General features: G+C 39.9%; 1 protein-coding gene across 1 annotated transcript in view; it reads left to right on the top strand.

Annotated features, from left to right (window-relative positions):
* Positions 1–27,613, top strand: part of LOC139711121 (muscle-specific protein 300 kDa-like) — a 311,965-nt gene that overhangs the window by 156,828 nt on the left and 127,524 nt on the right. The window contains exons 64-80 of the mRNA XM_071623037.1: positions 455–637; positions 2,009–2,149; positions 3,180–3,332; positions 4,044–4,362; positions 5,067–5,239; positions 5,973–6,128; positions 6,773–6,937; positions 7,407–7,733; positions 8,149–8,304; positions 8,949–9,122; positions 12,277–12,624; positions 13,599–13,736; positions 14,477–14,653; positions 18,812–19,108; positions 24,807–24,919; positions 25,671–25,878; positions 26,599–26,799. Coding sequence (XP_071479138.1) covers positions 455–637; positions 2,009–2,149; positions 3,180–3,332; positions 4,044–4,362; positions 5,067–5,239; positions 5,973–6,128; positions 6,773–6,937; positions 7,407–7,733; positions 8,149–8,304; positions 8,949–9,122; positions 12,277–12,624; positions 13,599–13,736; positions 14,477–14,653; positions 18,812–19,108; positions 24,807–24,919; positions 25,671–25,878; positions 26,599–26,799 — 3,429 coding nt within the window. The remainder of the gene's footprint in view (positions 1–454; positions 638–2,008; positions 2,150–3,179; positions 3,333–4,043; positions 4,363–5,066; positions 5,240–5,972; positions 6,129–6,772; positions 6,938–7,406; positions 7,734–8,148; positions 8,305–8,948; positions 9,123–12,276; positions 12,625–13,598; positions 13,737–14,476; positions 14,654–18,811; positions 19,109–24,806; positions 24,920–25,670; positions 25,879–26,598; positions 26,800–27,613) is intronic.

Here is a 27,613-nt window from a genome sequence, read left to right as displayed (position 1 = left end):
TGCTGTAGCGGATGTATTTATTAGGATTTGGAGAAATACCTGGAATATTCTTTATCTATACACTGTTGTACTGTTGTCAGCTTTAGGTTGTTTGTTTGTTTGTTTTTTTATTGAGTGTGTGTGTATGTGTGTGCAACCCTCCTAATCTCTGTTAGGCTGTGATTTTGTGTTATATTTCTTCTCTTTTTTTTTCTTGCTAAAAAACCTGTTTTCTGATCACAAAAGCTTGCAGAATTCATTAATTGCTCCCATATGTCTTGAGTAATGAGCCCTTCATCATACCCATTTGCTTCATTAAAATCATATCTCTGTATTGTATATTTCAAATGGCATTGCACTTGTGCCACCTGTCAATGACATCAAATTATTGATCGGAGCATCATAAATTAACTGTACCATCGAACACAATACATAATTCTGTTTTCTATTTCTTCAACACATCCAAAAATAAAAGGACCTCCAGAAGCTACAGAGTGCTGGAGCCAGTCGACTGAGGGCGTTGGAGGAGAGAGCCGCCAGGACGCTGCCCGCCTCCACCCCACACGGACAGGAGCAGATCAGGAGCAACCTAGAGATGGCTCGGACACAGCTGGAGGACCACCAGGCCAGACTCAACCAATGTCTGACCGATGTCCAGGTGAGGAAAGGAGATGACCTTTAAAACCAACACTTAAAAACATTCTCTCAGAGTTTGCTTCTCTTGTTGTTTCCACCACTGTATTTTTCCCTCCCCAAGGGAGGAGGTTATGTTTTCATTATCGTTTGTTTGTTTGTCTGTGTGCAAAATAACTAAAAAAGTAGTGAACGGATTTAGATAAAACTTGCAGGAAAGGTTGAGAATGACACAAGTAACAGATAATTAAATTTTTGTAGTGATCCTGGGGTTTTTTTTGTGGATTTTCGATATTTTGGTAGGTAGGGTCAATAAACTTGGGAGTTCAAGCTGCGCAGTTTTTAGGTTTTCAAACGTGCACTAAAGTGCATGCTCTTGTTTCTGCTGGGGTGAGGCGTGCCGCGTAGCTGGAAGTTATGACGTTACAAAAGACTTTTATATTTGGAAATAGGCCGACTTTCAGCATGCATACTATGATTGGAAATCACTGATCTCTACGGAAGAACAAGATCAGTGGTGGAAATGAGCTGCTTGGCGGAGGTCTGCGCTCTCGGAGTGCTTATCTAGTTCTGTATTGTTTCATTCATGCGTGTGTTCTCTTTTCCTTGAGCATACTGTAAAAGTGGTTTCTTTCGCGTACAGAAACTTTCGCGCTTTCCATCGGTGCAGACTTTTTCGCGTGTGTTTAAATTCGCAGTCGGTAATGATAGCGTTGTACAAGCGACGAGTTCAAAACATTTTCGCGTGATGTGAAATTCGTGGTTCAACCTCAAAGCGCGAAAAGCGCGAAAATAAAACCACCGCGAAAGAAGCCACTTTTACAGTACTGTGATTAATAAACCTCGTCCCCCTCTCCCCGATATATGTATATTTTTTTTTCTTCATAATACGTTTACAGGTATGTCTTTAAGCTACCATCAGAAACAAAGGCTTAAAAGAGTTTATTTACAAGTATATGTATGTAGATAATAGGGCAATATAGACATCGAGTTCATGTCTCTTAAAGAACATGTGGTGGCAGCATTTTACCAGTGAATGATGAAATAAGAGGGTATCACTTAACAGTATTCAAGTGAAGAAGTTTTGTTATCATTTTACCTTTCATGATGGATTGTGAGTGAACAGTTTCAATTGAAATGAAAATGAAGTTGGATGGAAATGTGCTGTCTGCATATAGCCATACTCTGAAGCAAAGTTCAAACATCTTTCATGTGTGTTTTTTTTTAATCAGGTGTTAGATTTTAAATTGCCCTATTTGTTATTTTTTTATTACTTTGGAACAGCGTGTGCAAATGTTCTTTTATAAGATTATCATATTCTTTACATGCTGCATATTTGCTGAGTATATTTGATGTTTAAAGTAATGTCTTTTGCTTGTTTCTTTCTGTATTTCAGACCTGCATATCATCAATTGACCAATGTGACAAAGATTGTAAGAAGCTCTCTGATTGGTTGAGTGAGAAGGAGATGGAGGCCAATAGGATTCCACTTCTCGCCACAGCCAGCGAAAAACAAATACAGGCTGATCAACTCAAGGTACATGTAATCACGAAACTTCCCGATACAATCAGAATTGATTAGAATTGATTAGATTTGATTTTGATACAAATTGAGGATGCAGATCAGTAACAATCACAAGTGTGTCAAATACAGATGACCTGATATCAGAATTCTTATAAATCGAGATTAAGCTTTCTATGTTTTATCAAATATAAGTTGACATCTGTTGAATCAGATGAGAGTGGTATGACCAGGATGTTATCCAGCTGTTCAGAATTCAGACCCCCCCCCCCATATGCTTTGCCTTTTGATATAAACACAAACATTGTCATTTTTTTGATCTATTTCCTTATTACAGGATCATGGGCTTTGTAGCACTGATGAAGCTCCGGTACTTCAGAAATCAAGTTACTGTATACGCTATATATTTCGCGGGGGTTTTATTTTCGCGAATTTCGCGAGTCGGGAGCTATTCGCGAAATTAACAACACGCGAAAATATTACCTTCCAAAATGAATCCCTTGCCTTGATGATACGAACATTTCAGTACTAGTATACCATGTCACGGCATACCGAACAGACCATACTGGCTAAGCTTGTTTACGCACGTCCACGTCTACTTACGAATACTGTAGAGAGCCAATACATTATCGCAAGGGGACCATTCGTCAGAAATCTAGTGCGATGGACTTAACCACTTCAAAAATGTTGAATTCTAACTTGTTCGCAGAGTTTGGTAAGTTTTTTTCATGCAGTGTATAACTAGTATCATTCTTATTTGCTATTAAGTAAAAATTCACACTTTCTTTGCCACTTCATATTTTCTCTGGTCCCCCAATCGCGAATTTAACCACTCGCGAAAATGTGTGACAGCGGCAATTCGCGAAAATTTATGTACGCGAAAATTATAGCGTATACAGTATGTTGTAGTATCTGACTTAAACAGCCTTTATTGAAGAAGTTTTAGCTGTTATGTTCCTTGTTGTTTTCTTATCCTATTTGTCCTCATCTGTGTTCTTTGATCATTGTTGTGTTTTTAATTTCTGTAACCTGCATTTACCTACAGACCACTCAGTCACAAGTTGAAGAGCACAAACCAGAAGTAGATAGTCTGAAGAAGAGACTGGTATCCCTTCACGATCAAACAGAGCAGCCTTACATCACTGACCAAGTCCAGCAGCTAAAGGAGAGATATGAGCACCTTCGGCAGATGTGCCAGGTATTAGTTTGGCATGAGAATTATGTTTGCTGCAATAGGTTTGTGAAACCAAATGGTACTTCGAGAAAGTGTCCAATCACCCTCTAAGTTGCATTGTTTGAAGATGCAATTGGTACATCTTACATGGTTTCACAGATGATTTTTACGTAAATTGATGCTAAACTCTTCCACCAAATTTGCCCATATTCTTTGCAAATATATAAACACTCACTGTTCTCTCACTGTCTTGTGGGACCAGAGTAGTTCATTTTTGTGCCTAAACAAACAAAGCAGGCCACCCAATGTTCTGTATTCATCAATTATTGTTCTGAAGCAATGTCTGTTCAATGCAAACAAAGAAATAAAAGTAATCATATGCAATATCCACCAGGTGCGTCGAGTATTACCCAAATGCTACAAGATGGTATAGATATGGCTGCCATTGTAATGCACATGCACCTGTACATAATTTGAAGTATAGGCCTAAGGTGTGATAATGTAGCCTACATTGTCAAGCAATGAATGCCTACATACATGTATATCTCTTTTCAGCATCTAAGAAGCCGTTAGTTATGGTTGACATGTGAACATGGCACTCGAAGAGTTAATGGTGTGTTTGACTCTTAGGGGAGTAGATAAACAGAAAACTCTCTTTCAATTGATAGGACTCACTTCTGGGCATGTAATAAATATCACATCGAAGTGTTCCCATGTTTCTTGTGCCCAAAACAGGAAAATGTCACTCTAGCTGAGACCAGAGCTGCCAACCACAGGGACTTTGATGGCAACGTGGCCACCCTACAGGACTGGCTGAAGGACGGGACTCAGTCACTATCCCCTCTGTACACACCGGAGGGTGAAAGGGAAGCAGTGGAGACCAGACTGACCGGCATCCAGGCCCTGGCCGGCACCCTGCCCAAGGGGGAGGGCCGGTTGGGTCACGTGATGAATCTCAGGCAGCTGATTGGTCCGGAGACTTCGGAGCAAGGCTGTAATGTAATTGACGCCAACCTCAAGAAGCCGCATCAGGACTGGAAGAACCTAAACACAGGTGAGAACATTATCACATTATGTGGTATATATTCCCATTCACTGGTTATCATATTTCTAATATTGACTGCCTCAATTCTTCATGTGCCTTCTGTGCCTATAAAGCTATTTGCACTTCACAATGTGATAAAATGTACTTGCATTAAGAATGTCACTGAGAAATGTACTTTTACATCACCAGAGGTTGAAGACCAAATTAATAGTGAACCTGATTTTTCTGTAGAAAATATGTAATATAACATCTTTTTAAAATTATCTTCTATGTCTTTAGATTACAAAGCCTAACCCTTCTGTTTATACACCTACACCTGTTTTAATAGTTCTTTATATGTTGCACCCATATGTAGTTTATGTGCTTTACAGATGAATGCTCTTTCTCATATGTCACATTCATACAATTGTATATGATGCACACATTTGTGCTCCCAAGCTATTTCTGTGGATTCTGAATATTCTGAATAAATATGAATGATGAAATAAAATATTAATCATATTGAGAGCGTGCAAGTTTCATAACTTTGTTGCTCAGTCATTGAGTTTATCCTTTCATGAATGTTATCACAAGTGGCAGGGATTTTTTTTTTCTTTCGTCAGCCAGTCCTGTGAAGCGCATTGATGTTTCAGTTAACAAATTTGCACTAGATATAAACCTGCCCCTTAGCTAAATTTGACTTCTTGACCTTTGAACTCTATAATCCTGTTCAGATGTGAAAGGTGCCGAGAGCCTCCTGAAGGAGACGACCAGGGAGTGGCACGAGCTCACCAAGCACCAGGAGGAGTTCTGCTCCTGGTTGGATGATGCTGAGAGGAGGATGCGGGAGGACAGGGAGGTGATGTCATTCCTGGAGGAGAAGAAAGATCAGCTGGAGAGAGACAGGGTAAAGAGATGACTTTTTGACTACCACCATTTCAATTAACCCTTTGTTTGCTTTGTGTGCTGATCAATACAGAAAACATTCATAGTGTTGTACACCCTGTCCAAAGTCCCTGGCACAGAAAGGGTTAATTATGTCTCAGTTGAAACATTCAATCTGTCTTGATTATCTAATGAATGTTGCATGAGGTTTAATTGATTGCTTATACCTCTCAGCTGTATGTTTTTGTTAAATGTGTATCAATTAAGCCTTCTCTGAATTTCCATAGAATTATGTCTCGAGGTTACCGTAGTTATTAAGGATGCCTCATTCTAAAGTTTAGTCCAAACTGGAGTTAGACAAAGTAGTGAGAAGGTAGACTCTTGAACTTTTTCCACATAATGGCTTGTTTCATATATTGTGTCATAGTAATCATAATGATACGGGCTTCATATCCAGGGTAGCCTCTTCAGTGTTGCCACTGCTCTCCCAGTTGTCCCTACCATTATCATTGCCTTGCTTATGCTACATGGGTGTAGGTCCCCTTTTTTACACTTGGGTCGAGGGGGACATGGTAGATAAAATCATCTTGTCCAAGCATGTAGGCACTTTACTGGATTTGAACTTGGGACATCTGAGTGAAAGTCACGTACCATACCCTACATTGTATCTAACTATGTAAATGTAATACCACTGAAAGTTGTACAGTGTAGGTGGTGGAGATGCTAATTCTTTGTGATGTCTCTGTCACCCGCAGGCGTTCTTGAGTGAGGTCAAGGGCCGACGGGGTCAGCTGGAGGATTTGATGCAGGCGGCCCAGCCAGTCTTGAGGAAGAACCAGCCGTCTTTCATCCTCAACTCACAGCTGTCCCAAGTCAACTCTCGATACGAGGCACTAAAGATCCATGCTCAGGTGAGTGGTCATATATCCTGCATTCTAGAAGAAATGTTGCATAGAAAGTTGCATTGAAGGAACTGTCCCTCATTTTGGAGGTATACTGGGTCATTAGAAAGAAAAGTTACATGCTCATTTAAAATTCCAGTTTAGTTAATGTTCACACAGTGATTTACAATATCCAACTTACATTTAGATTAGCAAGTCAAAGAGAACAAAATGTGGTTATCGTAGAGGAAACTAAGTCATAAAGCGAGTACTCAAGGAATATGAAATAAACTTCAGATATTATCTTCAAAGTGAACTATGTCACATATTGATCACTACCAGTATTTGGCACAACTTTTGTGGAAGTTTGAAAAGCTTGCAAGCTGAAGGAAGGGTACAGCAGGTAGCAAAAAAAAAAATGAGTTGATGAAGCTCATACTTTTGCCTGATTCATCTGTGATCTGTTGGTTAGACTTTTCCTTCAGTGCCATTTTTCTGTAAATGACTTTAGATATCAGGGATTATGATACAATATGTTTTCTCACATGAATTATTGATTATCCTTTCACCTTATCTAATTATAAACATCGCCCTGTGCAATTTAGCGTGCTGTTGGCTTGCCATGTAAATGCTGTTTGGGCAATTATATCAACATTCTCTTTCTCACTTTGCAGGATATTGTGAATAAATCAGAAAGAGATGTGACTGATCACGAGCAGCTAGACTACACTATGGCCAAAGCAACTGCTCTCCTTCAAACCAATGCTATAGCAGCACAGGGTGTGCAAGACACCAGTGGCAGCAAAGAGGCTGTGGTGGAAAGACTAGCAACACTGAAGGTATGCATCAACATTTTTTTTTTCTTTTACATTCATTGTACCATTTGGCCCAAACATTGGTTTAAACTTTTGCCTAAATATCTTCCTGTTCCAATTTAAGTCTATTTGATATGAATGAAACTAATATATAGAAATTTGTAACATCTTAATTAAGTGTATGCTTCTTAATGTTAAGATAGGTGTAACCGTATTACACTGTAATAATTTGAACTTGCAAAGATTAGCATGATCTCATTCATTTTTCAATTTGGAAAATGAATTTGTGTTGTGCATATCAATATTATTTCTCTCTCTGATCATCAATTCAGTCTGAATGATCACCTTCATTTTTGTGACTTCATCATACGTATACTTATCGGTATGAGTTCATACACTGAAATTTTAGCCATGTAGAGGAAAAATAGTGTAGTGTTTGTAACTAACTGTGATCAATATCCTAAATTCTTTTCAAAACTCTCTCCCTACTCAGCCCATACTGGACTCAATGGCTGAAGCATCCTCCCTGGTGAAAGAGGCTGAAGAACAATGGGACAAGGTTGCAGGTCAGACTGCCCCTCCAGGTCAAGAGGTCATTAGAGGCCAACTGGACGACCTTGTACGGTCGCAAGACTCCCTGCAGTCTGGTCTGAAGGCTAGCAACCAGGGGCTGGAGGAAAAGCTCTCCCAGTGGAGAAAGTACGAGGAGGCGGCAGCGGGCTTCAACCAGTGGCTGGATGATGCCAGCCGGAGGGTTGCCATGGATACGGCCCAACCAGCAGAGCTCAGCGAGAAGATAGCACAGCTGGAGAAGAAGAAGGTAGGGATGATGATGAATTTAGTCCATTCCGCTACTGCATAGCCTTGGTTATTATTATGTATCAGGTGATATTTAAGAGTCATCTGTAAATTTGTAAATCAGTTTCTAATTTCTGTCTGCATTGAAATAACAAGTTCATCCAGTTTTACATCACTTCCCAGAATCTTGTCTTACTTAGATATGAACATACCCTTGTGGATGTTTGTGTGGCGTTTTCTTTTCTTTTCTTTTAAAGTGTACAGTACATGGATATCCAAGTCTAGCAGATTCAGCATAGCTGTTCCAAAGTGGGATCAGTTTTTACCAGTCTGTAATGCAAAGAATTAATGGTATTTGAATCAAGATAAGATGAATAGCGAATTGATGTCAGTCAATTTCTGTACCGTTGTAACTTTGCCATCACTCTTTCCTTCAGGCCTTGGAGAGGGAAATCATCTCCCATGGAACCAACCTGGAAGATGTGGGGGGCAAAGCCGCGCCCCTCCTGGAATGTGGCACGGAGCCGACAAACGTCACGGGCCATGTCCAGAGACAGAACCAGCAGTACCAAGACCTCCTCCGGAAGATCCAGGTTTGTTGCCATGGAAATCTAGTGTGATGAGCTTCACTTTTTATTGAGTGTCTGTGTATATCTTCATTCATCTTTAACCATCCAGTTCCGATCAGATGGTATATCTATACTAGTCATCACAGTTTGTTAGGTCTCTCAATAGTTCTCTCATTAGCGTAAGGGAAAAGTAGGAATTCATTAGGAAAGTTTGAGATATTCTAATGCAATAGGCCTATACATTTTATGTTGTTTTTTAGACCCTCATCCTTGTCAGTTCTGTTATACAAGAAATACAGTAATGGTAACTTTAATGAAAGACTAAAAAAACATGTTATTCAATTTATAACTGCTCAAGTAGACGAGCGAGAATGTGAGACATGCAAAATTAAAACTACCCAGAATTATTCTGCCCTCTATTCTGTTCTTTGTAAGTAGTAGCAATAAAAATGTTTTATGCTCTTTCTCAGAGCTTTGCCATGATGACTACTTAGACCAGAATGTGCTGCATTTCATGATGTGCCTAAACTCTGACTCTAGCTATTCCATCTCATCTATTTTCATCTCATTCTTCCTCATCTATTCTTATCTCATCTCATCTATTCTGTCTCATCTACATGTATTCTCATCTCATTCTATCTCATCTATTCTGTCCGATTCTTCCACAGGCAAGCTGCAGCGAGCTGGCAGCCAACGTGAGCAAGCACCAAGAGTACGAGGACGCCCTGCGCCAGGCAGAGAGAGCGCTGTTGCACGTCTCGCAGCAGGTGGCCTCCCAGGGCGCGGTGGAGGAGGAGACCATCGTACCAGAGGAGGGACAAGAACAGCTCACCCGCCAGCAGGTAAGTCACATACAGTGTCTGTAATGGTGTTCTCATTTTGTTTTCTTTAATTTTGTTTTTTGCTGCTGATGTTGTTGTTGTTGTTGCAAAGGATTACTAATAGATTTTTTTTAAACCCCAAAGGATTGTAACATAATAGACTTAATCCTGATGGTAGCAGGGATATCTGCTACAAGCTCTTTGCCAGGAAAATGCAGCACATAGGCCTAAGCACAGATTATGTCACAACTTTGGGGTGAATATGCAAAATCATAATGCTTTCAGAAACTTATCAAGAACAATATCAAAACTGTCAATCAAAGTACTGTGAAAATTAAGTTTTGACAGTCTAATGGGCATGTGAATTTATACTTCTGATTGGAAGTGATTATTAGCATAACATAGAGCACTTAAATGCACATTTTACTTGAGTAAAATTATGATGGAGGCTAAGATATGTCAAACTCAAGATCTTACCCCATTCAAGCAGTCACAATTGAATACCTGAATATATGAACGACCCAAGTCCATTAGAGAAAATTTTGGAAAAATATAAATGAATTAATGACTTCCCACTACTTTTAGTGTTTTCAGTTATTGGAATGTTATTCATACAAATTAGTATGTAAAACAGTCACTTGAATGATTATTTGTATTTGCATGACTTCTTAAATGGTTTCCAAAGACGATAGCCAAATTTGGACTTGGGTTGTTCTTATATTCAGGTATTCAATTTCAAACTGTTTTCTTCTTTCATGCAACTGGGTAATAATTTTTTTTTTTTTGGGGGGGGGGGGGGGGCTGGGGGAGAAAAAGAAAAGTGAATTCTTTTTGTTTGTGCTGCATTTTTGTATGCCATGGTTTATTTATTGCATTAATTTCTTCACTTACATAAGCATTTCAGGAAGTTTGAAGTGAATGTGAATTCAGAAAACACTTTTTTTTGTTCTTTTTACTGATCAGAGCCTCTATTTTTCAACTTTTGTTGATACTGAAAGTTTTGAATCAAAATAAATTCTATTGCTCATCATACTTTAAAAAAAATGAATATAAAGCAAAATGTGTGCCTGTAAAAGCAAATTAAATTTCAACTGTGCAGTGTTTCTACAGACAATTCTGTCTTTATACAGCCAAAAAAGGGGGAATGTAAAAATGCTAATGTGTAACATATGAGAAAGCTTGATTGTCTTTTTAATTGATTTTTTTTTTCAAATAAAAGGAAAATGTGGTTGTGGCAAATGGATTGATACTACCATTTTGTTTGCTTCACGTTCATTGATTGACTGTGAAAGTTCATGTTGCTTAACCAAAAATATGAGTCTGGCAACTTTTTTTTTTTAATGTTAATGCACTAATATTGACTTTAAGTAGTGGAAGTGAAAATTGTTTTATTGGAACTTTAAAAGAAATGTTGAGATGAATTCCTTAAATTCTTATCAAGCTAGTTTTTACCATTGCAATGGTGATTACAAACTTATTCAAATGAATTACATTGTTTTGATGGTGCTTGATGTTTGTACTTCTTTCTGTATGAAATGAAATTGTATGTTTTCTATAAGATCAAAGCATATATGTTACTTTCAACACAGATGTGCTGAATATTGTCATTATATCAATTGCTTAGATTAATGCTTTCATCAGTATTTAAGCATATTAACCACCAAATCCCATGTTTATCATTTAATGAGAGAGAGAGAGAGAGAGAGAAAGAAAGAAAGAGGGAAAAAGAGAAAATCAAGCCACACATGTTCTTATCTTTTTGATGAAAAAACCCCACCTCAAGTATGAAAGAGCTTCTCTTTAATTTCACAATTTGTTATGTTAGAGTACATTACTCCAAATCTGAACTTGAAATGTAGATGAAAATCTGTTAGAGATCAGAATCATATAATATTTTATCCCCCTTAGCACTTTTGTCGACAATTTAGAAAGACCATTCAACTTGAAAGAAAGATATATATATATTTTTTAAAGAATGTTAAAGAAAGATATTGATTTACAGATCAGCAGTTGCGATCTTAACAAGTTTAATTTGTAGAGGGAGACAAAGTGAAGAAACTCGCACCTGAACCATTGAACTGGTTATCTAGCTCCACATACCCATATAGAGTCATAAGTAGCTTTTAGAATGCCTTGTACTCAGCAACATCTCTGAGTGTGTGCTTTTAGCACAAACTGTCGATACAAACTGTAGACGTATTCTTTGAAAGCGCACTATTTCTCCAGCACCGTACTGGAGCATTTATTAGATTGGTGATGGGTAATAACTTGTAACATGCTTGACATCACTTATCACATGTGTCTTTAGAAATGCTCCATCTTAATGTAGAGGGCAGTGGAGTAGTTCTTGAAGATTTGAGAGTGTGTTATTGTTTCAAGTGTGACAACTAATAATGCAATAATTCCACATGCCATGCTGTGAAATCGTTCCACCCTCACCCTTTATCAAAACTTACCCATTATCATATTGCAAAATAACACAAAATAAAGAATGCATGCACTTTGATAAAATGTATGGCAATGTAGCTATTTTTTTTATGATGGAGGCCTGATCAGACAAGTTATGGATTTAGATACACTGTTTTGTTAAGAAAAGCCTTAAATGCTTTAAATGAGATTGTGATTCAAGAAGCTGAAAGTCCTAGTTAACTTGCCAATACCACATTTTCATGCATTTAGTTTCTTTAAAGTGTTGTCAATATAAATTTGTAATACTAATATCATAGCCAAAATGTAAGTGTTTGGTATGAAAAAAATATCAGAATAAACATTATGCAGTTAGCCACTGCAAACGTTATGCACTTCTTTAAACAAAATTGCTGTAACCATAATTTTGTTGCATTTTCCTAGAAGTATACCATGATTCTTTTGCCTTATTGATTGTAAACTGGAATAGCAAGGAGGAAAAGTTTGAGATGTCATTTTTTTGTATGTGTTTGTCATGGTATTATTGTTACATTCACTACTTACATCTTAATCCATAGTCTCATATATATCAATCCACAACACCCATTGCACAATATCTAACAGCCATTATACTACAAGTGTTCAATTTGTGCTTGCTAACATTCGTGCTGTGATTCCACCTCTCTCCCCGACCTTTTCACCACCGTATCTGCTTCCACGCTTGGCTTGACTAATCTGCGGGAAAAAACAAAAATATGTATATATTCAGAGCCTAATGCGTGAACTGACAGAATGCACAGCAAAGATTGACACTGCTGAGTGCAAAGGTGAAGCTCTAATCGCCGATGCCGCCAGTACTAACAGCCCGGATTTACAGCAACGGGTGAAGGGGCAACTAACCCAGCTGCGGGAGGGGCTGGACGCCCTGGATCAGACCGCCAGGAAGATCCAGGCGCGGCTGCAGTCCGCTGTCCAGCAGCGGCAGAAATACCGCGACGCTCTCGAGCACTGTCACGATTGGCTATTGCAGGCATGGGATGCGGTGCCCGTCATGCCGGGGTCGGAGGTCAAGACGCGGAGCCTGGAGGATGCCGAGAGACAGGTTGAGGCGCTAAAGGTGGGAATGGTGGCAGAGCGATTTCATTCAAAACAAGCAGAAATATTGTCTGCCGCCGCTTAATGCACTGTCTTCTTCTTCTACCAGTGCAATTTTAGCACCTTACTCCTCAATATGCAAGAATTCATCACTGTTTTTATCATTAGCACTGTCACCTGCATAAGTTTTCTTGATTGATATAACATCACGCATGGGGTTTTGTGCCTTGATGCAAATTGAGTGTTTTTGTTTGATGCACTAAAACATGGTCCCTTGAAAACGGGTCTTTGCAGAATCACGTCTTCAAGAGTGGGAAAGTTACCAAATCTGTCTCACCAGTTTTTCGTCATATTTATTTTATCATGTGAAAAAAAAAATATTAATGCATCCATTGATGTGTATCACAACTTGTCTTATTCAACATTTATTGTCTTATTTATTTGACATTTTCCTTCGTCAGAAATGCTTTATACATCAAATCATGTACCTTTTGGAATGGAGAAAACAACTTCTTTACAAAAATCTGCAAATGTATTCAATTATTTCTTAACCATTGAAATGAACTGCAAGGCTTCCATTTTGGTACTGATGTATACACTGCTTTGAAGTTACAAAAGCTCATTTATATAAGTTGAAAAGAGCATGCAAATACCAAGTGTTTTCAAATGAACAAATGCAAGTTTTCTTAGTAACGACACTTTCACCATAGGCAATGTTTAATTGACACATTGGGGCTGTCATAAAACTAAGACAGGTACATGCCGTAAATCCCAGTGATATTACATACCGTCAGAACACAATATGGCAGATCAATAAACTGTACTGTTGAAGTACTTTCAAGATATTATTTTGTTGTGACACACATCATACTGAGGTTTCCTGGTAAAAGTAAAATGTTTAGGGCATACTGGGAAAGAAAGTAAAAGATCCTCATTATCCTGTAAGTAGCCAGGAAAAGTATCACCACAAACTTGTCGCCAATCATGACAATTCAGACCACTCTGGACACCGCCCGCATGCATCGTCAGTTGGTGCAAGCCGCCGAGGAGAGAGTGGATGAGAAACCCGGCGACTCCTCCACAGCTGCCCTAGCAACCAAGGTCAACGACCAGCTGGATCAGCTCATAGATCAGGTCAGCCAGATACATGAAAATTGAAGGCTACATGTAAACCTATAGAATGACAAGAGGGAAAAATATTCAACTACAGACAAATATCTTGTGTTCACAAATGTAGATATTATAAGGAAAGCAGCACATGGATTGGAAGTTGTAGGGTCTAACAATTAACTTGTTGAATACTGGTAAGCAGCGTGATATAATATCACATATGCAAATGTTAAAGAGCAAGCATTAACACATATAGCCAGAAAGTTCAACAAGAAACTTGTTGGATGAACGCAATGTTTTAATGTAGAAAGTGAAAGTATATTTTTGTATAAATATACACATACATTAAATGTTTTGCATAAATGCTGGTCGGTGATTAGTCAGATGATGCAATCATTTGACTAAATACAGCTAGGATCAAATTGTTACATTGCCTGCAGTGATGTCACATCAGCTATTACAAGTCCAGAGTTAGACTGGCTGTTAGCTGGGCTGGGATGAAATGTTATGTAGACTGTGTAATATATCAAATATTGCCATATCTATCATTGTAATATAAAACTTGACAGTTCCTTGGGAGTAATGTGTTCCCCCTTAAAGACAATTTATATTTCCTTCAGCACTGCACACATTTATTATAGAAGATAGAGTATCTAGAGGAATTTTAAGACATGTCAAGATGTCATCTGTTATGTAACACCTCTGAAAAGGCAATGTACATGTCTTGATCTAAACCACAATTTTTGTTTTCTTAACGCATGTAGACTGAGAATCAACTAGGAGAAACTGAGCAGTTGGCAAGTCAGTGGAGCCAGGTGGAAAAATCCAAGCGAGACCTGCGACAGTGGCTGGACCAGGCCCAGAAGGCATTGGTCCAGGAACAAGAGAAGCCAGCCATGGTCCAGTCCGGTCAGGCCAAGCAGCTGCTGGACACTGCTCAGGTAAGCTTGAGGTCATCGGCAGGCAGGGCCAAGATATTTAGAACAGTGTGTACATCTTTAAAAATCAAATGTTATATTCTAGTCTGTCTATGTACATGTACCTCAAAAACAACTCAAAATTCTAGTGACACTAATGTTCTAATACTGACACATTTTCACATCAGGGTTAATATGGTACTGGGTATTTGATGATTAGATTTTGATAAAACCAAAAGTGAATTTGAATTTGAATAATTTTGAACTTAAAAGGGGATGGCTAGCAACTGATCAGTGGGAATCAGTGGGAATGCTGGGGGATAATTTTTCCAATCCTTATGGGTTTTATCTAAGAGTACCGGTACATTATATATCTATTGTTGTGTGAAAATTATTTGCTTCAGAATGGTCTCGTATTCGAGTAATGTGCAGTTAATCGTTAACGATCGCCATCACTGTATAGGCATGCTAACTTGGAAACATTAAATTGCACATTACTTGAATATGAGACCATTCTAAAGCAAACAATTTTCACACAACAATCGATATATAATGTACTCTTAAATGATTCCCACAAGGATTGGAACAATCATCCCCCAGCATTCCCACGGATTCCCACTGATCAGTTACTAGCCATCCCCTTTAAATTGGTTCCCAGGGGAAGAAAATGGTAATTCTTCAGGTGAAAGAATAAGAAGGAAAATGCGACTTCTATTCAGTTGCTAGACACATTGAGAAGGTCGAAGGTCAAGTCATATTCAAGAGTGTATAAGCTCCATCACTGAGACGGAATAAGAAGAAGTTTCCATAATGACACACTGTGTTTCTCAGCATCTCTCAAGCGAGTGACACATTAAGAAAGTTAAAATGTCAAGTCATATTCAAATGATGCAATTAAGCTCCACCATTAAAGACCTAATAAAATGCTTGCAAAATGTTTGAATATGCAAAAGAAATGTAAAATATATGTCATGATTATCAATGTAAATATGTTGTCAGTGTCGTTCCGGTTTTTATCGCTTCTAGAAACTCCCCCAAATATCACATTTTTGGAGGACCCCGTTGCAGCTTTTGCGAAAAAGATAGTCACGTGACCAACACCCCTGAACCGATTGATGACGTGTAAGCATGGAGTTGTGCTCAGTTAGCCGACGCCGCTCAGCACAAGCACTCCGATTACTAGCTTGGTACACGCGCGTACACGATAGCTAGCCCGGCCGGCCAGGCCCGGGCCCCGCGGGATGTGCGCTCCCGGTCGACCCACTGACTGTCGACATGTACGCATTACCACGTACATTATCACTAAGTTAGCTTGCACAGATACCTGGTACCTCGAGCATAATGTCTTCCCCTATATGGGTAAACTTCGACATTGATGATGATGATGAAGACTGCAGCTCTGACGATAGTGGAGAAGAAGAGGAGGCACATGAAGTTGAAGGGGAAGATGGGGAGGGAGAGACAGCCGATGAACCAGAACGTTATCGTGGGGCTGCACCTTACCGATATGAACCAGCTGCATCTCCCCCGCTGCCAGTGCAAGAGCGTATGAACATGGCACCAAGTCCGAGAATATAAGACCTCACGGAAACGATCGCCTGGGAAATACAGAGTGGTATGTCTGGTACGCCCCCATATAGTTTAACCTTAGAAAGGATATACTGTATTCTACATGATTGACATTGTAAGTTGTAACTGTTTGTCTAGTAAGTAGATTAGAAGAACAGGCCCAGCTCGCTCACAAAGTGAGCGGCTACTTCGGCCGCAGCTAGCAAGCGGGAGCGTCCCGGCCGTGGCCTGGCCCGTCGGCCGGCGCTTACAAGTTAATTCACTACCAGGGCAGTAGTAGTCTAGAAGTAGATCTAGTAGCAGTCTACTAGTAGATATAGTAGTCTACTACTAGTAGTAGTCTACTAGTACTACTACTACTAGTAGTAGTCTACTAGTACTACTACTAGTAGTAGTATGGTAGGTGTCCAACCTACCGACCGGGTCCATAACGACCGGCTGCGCATTATAATGGCATTGCGCGTACAGAAAGAAAATGTACGCATGGGACTACGCGCAACGGTGTTCGATTCTTCACTGGGCTACGCTACCGAGTAAAATGTGGCGAAAACAACTAAGTATTCCCTCTAAATTACCGAAATTTAGCAAAATCGAGTAAGGTTTATCGTGTAACTACATATAACTAGGCGTACCTTTGCTGACTCGTTGTTAGATGTAGAGTATCCTTCCGTAATAAATTTGACGATTTTGACCGCAAAATTGTCACTGCCGCTTGTACGATCGTGCACACACGTTACGTTGGTACACATATATACATGACATAAACATTTTGTCGCCCGCTACGACCGTACGAGTTGATGCAGAAACGAGAAATGAATGTGAAACAACAAACCGACTCATCTAATTTATTTCAATTACGATGAAAAGTTTCCTAATGAAAATCAAGTCAAATTCATCCAACAGTTCCTCAAAAGTAATATCGAAGGATTCAAAATATATTCAAATATTATTGGGGAAAAAATGACGGCTAGAAAAAAACAGCGGCCTGTCGAAAAAACGCATTTAAGTGCCCTTTATACGTATTGTCAGGGTGGTCGGTTGAAATGAGCAGGGCAACCGAGTGCGGAAAAAATGACACCCCACGCGTTCGAAGCCGCCATCTAAGAGCGCGTACCTCAGATCGCATTTTCAGTGCGCGCTTGTGAATCCGGAGTATTTTCTCCACACGTGAGTAAAATTTCAGGCAAATTGTGAGATTTTTCACGTTTCTATTGATAGAAAAACGTTAGGTGTCCGGTATTATGAACACCCAACCATACTATTACCACTACGGCACTAGGTCTAGTAGACTAGTAAGTAGTAAAAGCAGAATCTTTGGTAGTAGTACAGAGGCTACACTCTAACGCCTAACGGTTAGGGGGATATGTTGCTACAGGGTGGATCGTGGCTCAAAAAAAAAAAAAAAAAAAAAAAGGCCTAACCAGTTTCCCATAGTCAGTTTCTGCAATATTTGTTATCATATCAGTAATTTAGATGCGCCATTTTCTAAGAAAAACGATACCAAGAATTATCGTCAATTTTGGTCGAGAAGTTTTTGTTTTATGCTAAAAATCATACTGTGGAAGGAAGCCCAAACGCCGTGCTTATCTACCGATGAATGCCACGGTGGGGCTGGATTCACGAGTAGGTCTAGGCCTATAAAGCAGGCGAGTCGCCGTAGTATTAGTACAGACACGCAATGGTGGTGGGGCTATCGTGAAATAGGCCCCACCGCAGTGCGCGTGCACCGTACCCGTGCGTTATAGCAAGCAAGGGTAGGTCCTCCTTGGGTTTAGGGTTAGGTAGGGTTGTATTTATGGTTAAATTGGCCGTTAAATTAGTCGAGGGCCCTGCCATATTATGAAGTCATTTTCGCCGCATTCACGAGTATTGACTGTGGAAGGCAGCCCCACCGCCGTGCTTACCTACCGAGATGAACGCCACACGGTGGGGCTGAAACAGGCGAGTCGCCGTAGTATTACTATTTTTTAGTACAGACACGCAGTGGTGGGGCCTATTTCACGAGTTTGCCGAAAATAATGGATATCCAAGCGTACCACAGTTGTAGTCTGTATTATTGGCAGTATTAAATCCGATACAGTTCATTAAATATTCTTTTGTCTAAAGGCTTAGCCAATGACAATAGTGCAGCGCAGCACCTGCTATGCGCTCGCTAGCTCGCTCCCCCACCAGCGCTAGCCAGTGCAGCCGCCGGCCGCGCCGGCCGGCTGTCGCTGCGCTGCGCTAGCATAGCCTTGCCAGCTCGCTGGCTACGGCTAGACTGGTCGTGAACGACTCCGTTCTTAGACGTCATCACAATTTAGAAGTGATAGTGCGCCGCATGCGGTGAAAGTATAGCAAGTTTTCCAAAACCGAGGAAATTGCATCCATTATGTTAACAAATATAGAACAAAATTCAGAACAGTAAAAAACCCCGCACAACCATAGAATTACTTAGAATTTAACATTTAATATTATTACATCATTGAGAAAAAAATGCCTAAACCATTTTATTAGGTCTTTAAGAACAGAATGAGAATTCATATTCTAATATGTTGCAAGCTCCATCCTTAAGAGGGTGTGAGAGGAAGTTTCCATGATTTTGCCACACCATGTGATTTTTGCATCCCTCAGGCCATGATCGATGACATTCGTAGCCACGGAGATGACATCAGGAGCCTGAGGAGGCAGAGAGAAGACCTATGCGAGGAGAGCGACCCTGAGCTGCAGTCCCTCACCGCCGACATCGAGGCCCTGCTGGACGCCGCCAGCCAGCTGAAGGGGGAGCGCGAGAGGCAGCTGGCCAACGCAGAAGCCCTGGAGTCGGCCGTGTCAGAGGTCAGGGATCAGATGGCAGAGATCACAGAGGTCGTGGAGAAGGTCGAGCAGGACAGGGTTCACACGTGCCGGGAGAAGATTGAGCAGCTCAAGGTGAGTCTCCGTCATCCGCAGTGCTGCAGCAAAAACAACAAGAGATTTTGTAGCTGTTTTCTCTCCCATTCAAAGGTTGAATACTCTCCCTCCCATTCAAAATCAGAATACTCTCTCTATTAGCAGCACTTTACACTTTGTGAGATGATAATGTGCTGTGTCCTGTACACATGTTACAAATGAAGGCATTCAGCTCCTAAATAGAGCATCTCTGTAGAGACGCTAATGTCCCATGTGAACATGTAACCTTTCTTTTGTGTGTGTGTGCATTTATAGAAATGAGTGGAATATCTGCAAAATGGTTTCTTGTTCTTTCATAATCCAGTGTGGGATATAGTGCAACAGAATTTCTGTAGTCCTATATATTGTACATTTGATGATTTGTTTATCTATTTGTTTGTTTGTGTGTGTTTTTTGTTGTTGTTGTTTGTTTGTTTGGTGCTTTGATGGTGGTAGTAGAGGTGGAAGATTACAGTGTATGTATCACAATTGAGATGCAGAGATAGTGGAGTGAAAGTGTCGTAGATACAGTTTATGCCTGTCCACAGGGAGACAGTGATGACACGTTGTTCAGTGAAAGGACGAAGGCAGGAGGGTGTGAAAAAGTGACCTGAATGTATTCATTCAAAGTAAAAGTGATGATACTGGTGCAGAGCAAGACAAAACAATAGTAATAGAGCATCAATGAATTTACTTCAAACTTAAGATTGTAAAAGCACTTCAGTAATGATGTGAACAATTGTGATATGTGCATATAACTGGAACACTGTGCACAATCAGCATTATACTATATTAAATCACAATGCTGCATGTTGCCAATAATTTGCCTGTCTTTGAGTCATCTGAAGTGCAATCTAGTAATTTTCGCTATCGCCAATGACATAAAAAACTCCCGCGCAGGCTGAAGAGCTCTGTCACAGGTGCACTGTGGGATTTCTCTGTCCCTTGTTCGCTTCCGGTTGTCTCACGCGAGTTGCAGTTCCCATACGATTCAATGGAGTTCTTTTCCGATGTTAGCCCTTTTTTCTTGGCTATAATTCAGCATAAAAGAGTTGAAAGTGTCTAAGCTTTACTGATTTGCAGTCACTAGAGTAATGGTTCACTACTGCAAGGCTTCAATGTGCTGGTCACATGATGGAAAGCGAAGAAATCTTCAACAAAAAATACCTCTTTATAAAGACAAAGCGTGATGTAAGTGCATGTGCAGCCCAAACCGGGGCACATTTGTCCAGTGAGCTATCCCATAATGCATCTAAAATGCTGCTCTGCGCACGGCACCTACGTATTGGCGATACCCTCAATTGTGTGAACGGGTGTCTGGAAAGGGTTTATAAAAAAAAAAGGACCATAAAAATATTCACATTTTTCGACTATTGATAAAACAGCCTTTCAGTGACCCAGCATAGTTTGATATCAAGAAATAGAGTTCTAGCTAAGAGAAGCCGTTTGATTTATCTTCATGATAACAAAACAGCAAGTGTTTCCAGCAAATTGCAAACACACTGTTTAAGGAAAAGAAAAGGAGGACTAAATCTTTACTGAATCGTTGAGTATGAAGAAGTTACAGCTGAGACAAATGGGATTAGCAGATTTCTTTTGACTATATAAGCAAAGTTTATTTGAGTAAAAGCTATGAGAAACATTGTGACAATCCAGAGGCAGAAACATATGAAGATAAAATTAACTTCGGCATCACATTTTGATGGAAGTCAAGGAGCAGTAGCATTAAAGATTGAACAAACCAGAGAACAAATCATGCATTATTTTCTCTTTCTTTCTTTCTCTTTTCCTTTCTTTCTGCTTCTTCATTTTTGTGTGTGTCTCAGTTTTTCTGACTTTCTTCCTTCCCTCTGGCACAAACTCCTGGTTCACAATTTTTTGAGCAATTTTTCTTGTTCATGTGTCCAACCATTTCTTGGCAATGGAACTATCATATTTCTGATGAAATTGTGTGATATGGTAAATCTTGTTCATGGTGCTTGCAATAGGACAATGTGAGCACCATCTCTGTCATACAATGTTAGGATCCTGTGTGAAAAAAAAAAGTTTTGAAAGACTGCCCTCAGTGTTCTGCAGAAGACCAATCCCTCTTGGCCTTTCTCCTTGTCACAAGGAGATATGGCATTTGTGGATTAGCATGAAAAATCAATAGAGCTGTTTTGCCAAGGATTGGACAAAGGAGGACTGGGGGATAAAGCACATTAGGCCATGGAATGTGCCACTGGAATTTAGTCGATACTCCAGCGAGTTGTAGTTCAATCAGAGTTGGATGTTGTGCAGGCATTTCGTATGGAGTGATAGTTTTTATAAGATCTCTTTATTCAGTATTGCACAGTGAGCTACTCTTATAAATGATATGAAGTTTCTTATAGTTCTGGTGGTACATTTGGCTCCTTGGTTTTACGTTCTTTGAAATATTCCACAAGATGAGCATTTAAACAGGTGGATTAGATATGAAATTATCACTTTAAGCTAGTATCAAGCTCCCAAAAAGACTTGATTTCATTCTATGAAGGTCCGTTGATAGCTTCTAAATATTGAGGAAACTTGTCAGCAGTTGAAATGCTGCTAAATTTAGTTCAATCAAGCTCTGAGTTGCATTTTCTCTTTGTTTTCTGTTTGTTCTTTCAAGTATGGCTGGAAGAACAAATCATGCTTCAGTCTGATATCCCCACATGTAGAAGTATAAATGTTTAATATCAAATTAAGCCATTTCAAGAAGTGCCTACCTGCATTTTATCTGAAATTGAATCTCCCTTGCATTTTATATATCTTGACAAAATTCAACATCAATGAAAAAAGTTACCACACTCACTCGTCATCATCTTTGAATTCAATAAAGTGCTTTATTTAGGCTTTAAAAATCATTATAAAGTAGAAGAGCAAAAAGAAAAAAAATTAAGGTGCATAGTAGCCTACAGGAAATCAGACAAATTGCAGTGAATTGGGTAATTATGAAGCTACTTAGGAATGCTGCTTGCTTTGCCTCAAAGGGAGCTTGTCTTGCTCAGGTGAAAACACTTGTGACAACACAAAGGACCTTGAGGATCAATAACCTGGCATTCAACCAGTCTGCCAATCGATATCCTGCCGTCTTTACCCCCCATGCTTGTCCTAGGGAGCAGGGAGAGGGGTATTGTTTGCACCCCCTGCCTTCCCTCAGTGAGCAGAGATGGCATCAACAAGAGGTGGCATCTCGTTTCGGGAAGGGATCTCATATATTTACCTCCGCTCATTTACATGTTACTGGAGTTCCCGACACAAAGCGTACTTACACAATGACTCGGTGAAAGTGGAGTTTCTCTACGCTTCCAGCCCTAATACAAAGGGAAGGGGAGGGGGCACTAAATCGAGTGAATACCCCTTTGTTGACTTTTCCCCCCATTTTTCTGCTTCTGGAGGCGGGGAGTGTTTATTGTTGTCTGGGGACCAGATGCCCGGGTGGTGTTGTAGCAGCCGCAGCCGTCGGGCCAGTAAAGTTAGCAGCATGGGGACGGAGCAGTCCAGTATGAGGGGCGAGTTTGTGCCCCTCACACCTCCCGCAGCCCTCCAAGTGGATTTTAATGTTGCCAGTGCTGCAGGTGGTCAGGAAAGGTTGCCAAGTGCCCAGGACTCCATCCCAGATCAGCTGAAAAGGCGTTCCCAACGCTACCAGCGCAGCATCAGTTTGTCCGGTGTCCCAGGGGTTGGGGCCCCCCACTCCAGGGGTTGGATATTGTCAAAGAGTGATGTTAAGCAGAGGGTTCGTACAATATGGTTTTGCCCATTGAATGCACTCATTGGTCTCATGTGTGCCTTATAAATGATGATACAACATGTCCTCACTTTTACATCAAGTGCAGAATGTCCCTCCAGTATGTCCACTTTTATCCTCTACTTCTTATCTGACTACAAGATATACTCGCTTTTCCCCTGTACACTAATATGTTATATGTGTTGGTATGTGTTTGTGAGTATTGTCACAATTGTTTACCTTTTGTCAGATAGGATAAGGATATAGGATCATATGTGTTTATACACTAGATGAGTCTATTCCACAAACTCAGTGCAGTTGATTTACAGCAAAGACACAATTTTTTGTAGTTTTATGTTTGTTACTTTTATTTGTGTTTTCATTGTGTCTGCTGAATGACTGGATGAATGCCTGCTTTTTGAGACTAGTGGTAACACTCGGCACAGTTACTAAAGTTTGGTGTAAGACAGGGAGATGTGTGTATTCTCTTTTTCTTGCCACTAGATTTCTCTAAGTTGAAGATGAAGTCATTTTGTCACAGATTCTTCATGCCTTAGATTTTTCTTGAGAGAGAGGTGCTGCATTTTATAGGCCATTGTATTGATAGAAGAACCCAGCCCAGTTTGCATATAACTGGTGTGATTAAGGAGATTAAACTAGGCATTACATGGTGTAAAGTGGATTAGGGCCTCTAGTGCTGCTTGCTAATCCTTTCTTCAAATAGATAACCATTTACTGCCTGACCTGAGTTGGTGCAGCAACCTTATCCCCATTCATGGAAGAGGTCTAAACACTTTAGCCACTTTAAGGAAGCTGCCTGGATTCTGTCAGACATGTCTGAATGACTCTATTACCCTCTTTCTCAGTTGTGGCTTTTCAAATTAATTGCTGACAAGTTTAGCTGTTTTGTCTGGCAGAGACACGTGTCAGAGCTATAGCAGTAATGCACAAGCTCGCAAAATATAAATGAAGGGATAGTAGTAGTAAATGGCCAAGCAGTAACAATTTCTGAAGGTTATTATGTGAGGTGTAGACCCAATGAGGCCTGGGGGTGTTTCATAAATCTGTTCTTAAAGTTACGAACGACTTAAGAACGACTGATGATCAGTTCTGATGTGCTGTACTTATCAGAATTTCCATAATTCAGCGCAAGAACTGATCACCAGTCGTTCTTAAGTCGTTCGTAACTTTAAGAACAGCTCTATGAAACACCCCACTTGAACAAAAGCAGAGCATGTTTGCAGATATGTCACACCATGCAATATGTGTTTGCAATGGATTCATTCTCGTATTAGAAGAAAAACAATGTACATCTAGTGCATTGTTTCATTTTGCGCCTTGTGAATACACTGAGTACCCAAACCAAGTTTTATGAACAAGAAAGATAAAGGAATGAAAATATATCTGTCAAAAGTGTTGCTGGTGTATGCATCAATTTCCACATATGTTGTGGGGAAAAAAATTATAAGAATGAGGGAGGGCTTACATGAAAGGATTTCACTACTCTTAACCTGTTGAGGACGAGTCCCGAGTATACTCGGGCAGGAGTCTATGGGAAATGCGTGTTGTAGCAAAATCAAACCATCCTCAATGGGTTAACTGATGCTTATTTCTGTAGGTTGATTGTGTCTTTGCCATAATATATTTTCAGGTCTTGCAGGCACTCCTTACTTTACAGATTTTGGTCTTACTTTCTAATTATGTTTTTATCTGCCCTTTGTGAATGGAGCATTTACGTAACTTCAATTTTACACCCAAAGATATTTGATGTGGGGAAAAAACCAAGAAAGTTCTGATGAGTGTTTTCACCACAGGGAGATTGTATGGTGTTCTTATATTTGCACATTGATTAGTGCATTGATATTCTTTATCCTTTATTTTTGTGGTATTATATTTCCATATCTTTGTATTTGTTCATTAACCTGCTTTATTTTCATGTATCCATGTTCCGTCACCATATGATAGAGACTCTCAGCGGAGGAAAGGAGAAGACATGTCAACAATGCGGAGCAGGCGGCGAGGGAGGTGGGCAAACTGGCGAGCTCTGCTGATGAAGCATCCCTCAGAGAACAGCTAGAGTGAGTTAACATCTCTTTCTTTAATGTCCTACAATGCATATCATATATAAAACAAGCCCCCTCTGCCGACCATTGTGCACCTCAGAAACATTTGATCAGCTATTCCGTCATGTGCTAAATCTCCAAATGTGAAAAGGTGGCAATGCATGTAACAATTTGATGCAAACTGAAGACAGTAAAGATGCGATATAACAAGATTTAGTAACATATGAATATACACCACTCAGACTCCGCATGAATACTTGAATGGCTAATGACAATACCAAATACTGAATCTAGCAAGTTTTTGTCCCATTGTATGCGACCAGTTCCAACAGGTGATCATTCTAAGACTAGTGGACACTGTGGCACGTCTTGCTGCTTGTTAGGATTGCAGGAAGAAGGAAAAAGAAGGCCACTGCTGTGCCACAAAGGAAAGACTTTGGTCATGGATAAACAAAGCAGTGTGGCTTCAGGGGACACTGATAGATATTGTCAGTAAATTCATCCCACTTGTTCAGAGTAAAGGATGACTGAAACGTTAATTTTAATCAATCAAAAGAAAGCATCAGTTGATGTGCTATACTTTCATTAAGAATTCTAGGTAGGCCGTACATGTTGCAGTTGATTGGTAGCCGTGAGTAAATGACATCAGATTTTATTGGAAGCAAGAGCTCCTGCTGTTGTATCAGAATGGCTTCACCCAGCCGATGTAATATTCCAAAGACTCAGTTGCTGAATGCCCGTTGGTTGCCCTTTGTCACATGACCAGTGCCATCCGGGAGGAGTGGCGACTGAACGAGGACTGCCTAAACCACAACCTGGAGGTGCTGGAGAGGCTTGAATCGGACTACAATGCTCTCCTCGAGAAGGCGCACCAGTTCAAGCTGTGGCTGGATGGTTGCCGTGCCAACGCCAGCAAACCCGAGACCATCAGCCCATACACAGAGGAGGTCCAGAAGCTACTTGAGAGAACTCAGGTCAGTTTCAATTCTGACAGAAAGAAGGAAAGAAGAAAAAAGAATAATTTTGCACTTTCTAATGTGCTGGGGTATTTGGCTGAATTGACTGAAACTTTACCAAATTTATTCATAATATACTTCATAAATCACATTTTCCTACACATCATAGATTATCAGTTGCTCATTTCTTTATTAAATCAGCTACACCAATTCTGGTATCATCATTTTTTTCATTTGGTATCATCATTTTTTTCATTTGGTATCATGTGCCCTATGTTGCATCAAAAATGTAATTCCCCATCACAGAATATCCCAGAATGTTCTGCCCATAAGAGAACATTACAACAAGCATTTGATAATGTTTATCTAATTGCTGACTGGTGCTTGACTAATCCCTGTGAAATTATATCCCGTCTGCCTCCATTACACCAGAGCTAATAAATGGTGATCAAGATAGACCTTTAATTAATTAGTTAGTTAGTTAGTTAGATAGTTAGCAAGATAGTAAGTTAGTTAATTTGTTAGTTAAGCTGGTTTGTTAGGTTAGTTAGATAGTTAGTTAGTTAGTTAGTTAGTTAGTTAGTTAGTTAGTTAGTTAGTTAGTTAGTTAGTTAGTTAGTTAGTTAGTCAGTCAGTCAGTCAGTCAGTCAGTCAGTCAGTCAGTTAGTTAGTTAGTTAGTTAGTCAGTTAGTTAGTTAGTTAGAATGTAGTTGATGTTGGTCTTTTTGCCCTTACCAGGAGCTGAGCGTGGAGCTTGCCGGGAAGAGAGCAGCCTTCCGGAGGGTCAGCCAGCAAGAGACCCTGTGTGATGACCTGTGCCCCAAGGAGAGGCAGCGAGTCCGCCAGGACCTGACGACCATCGACAGGCAACTCACTGAGGTGGAGCAGACCGTGGCGGCAACGAGTGACGACCTCCACAGATGTGTGGCAGAGAGGAAGGTCAGGAACTTTCCATTTTTAACCCTTTCTGTGCCAGGGACTTGGTACAATGTGTACAAATGCAATGGGGTTTTCTGTTTCAATTGGCACTCAAAGCATACAACAGGTTTATCAGTCAATGCTGCTCGATGCATGATGTGTGCCAGTCTTTAGCCTAGACTTGCTGGTGTTTTGCACTGACTTGCAGCTGATTTAATAAAACACACACATCTGCAACCGACATTTTGAGCAGCACATAGAGGACAAGAAAATGAATTTTTGTTTGTGTTAGAATGCAGATTTTTTTTCTGTATTCATTTCGTAGTAAGTGTTAATAACAGTAATTTGATATATACGTACCGTATGGCAAAGTAATCATGCGATAAACCAACAAATTATGCAGTGTACATGAAGCTGTAGGTATATTCAATAGAAAAAAAAAAACTTGTTTGATTAGTGCAGAGGGTGAGATTGTCATGAATAATTGCTTGAAACAATAGTACCCAGATATACATGTGGATGGTTGTGGTGGAGTCTTTAAATAACTGTATTGATAATAAGATGATTTGCCACTATGTATAATTTCAAAGGAAATTGTGTATGTTTGTGCTGTACATTAGTGTGTACTGGTGCAGTGTATTTATTGTGTGGAGTTTTGACTTTGTAGAATGATATTGCCATTGACCAGAGGTAGATTTGTTTTGTTAGTAGGAGAGAAGAACTAGAAAAAGCATAAGGAGGTCATGACATTCAAATTGATCATTTATGATTGTATTTCAGCAGCAAGTTCTTCTTCATAAGGACCCTTAAAAAAGAAAACAAAAAGAATAAAGAG

Source organism: Diadema antillarum, unplaced genomic scaffold, assembly GCF_040938485.1.
Source record: "Diadema antillarum isolate AM-2024a unplaced genomic scaffold, OU_Dant_1.0 seq00001612_RagTag, whole genome shotgun sequence".
In the NCBI taxonomy this organism is placed as follows: Eukaryota; Metazoa; Echinodermata; class Echinoidea; order Diadematoida; family Diadematidae; genus Diadema; species Diadema antillarum.
The sequence above is the reverse complement of the archived record's forward strand: the minus strand, read 5'-3'. Positions and strand labels throughout refer to the sequence as shown.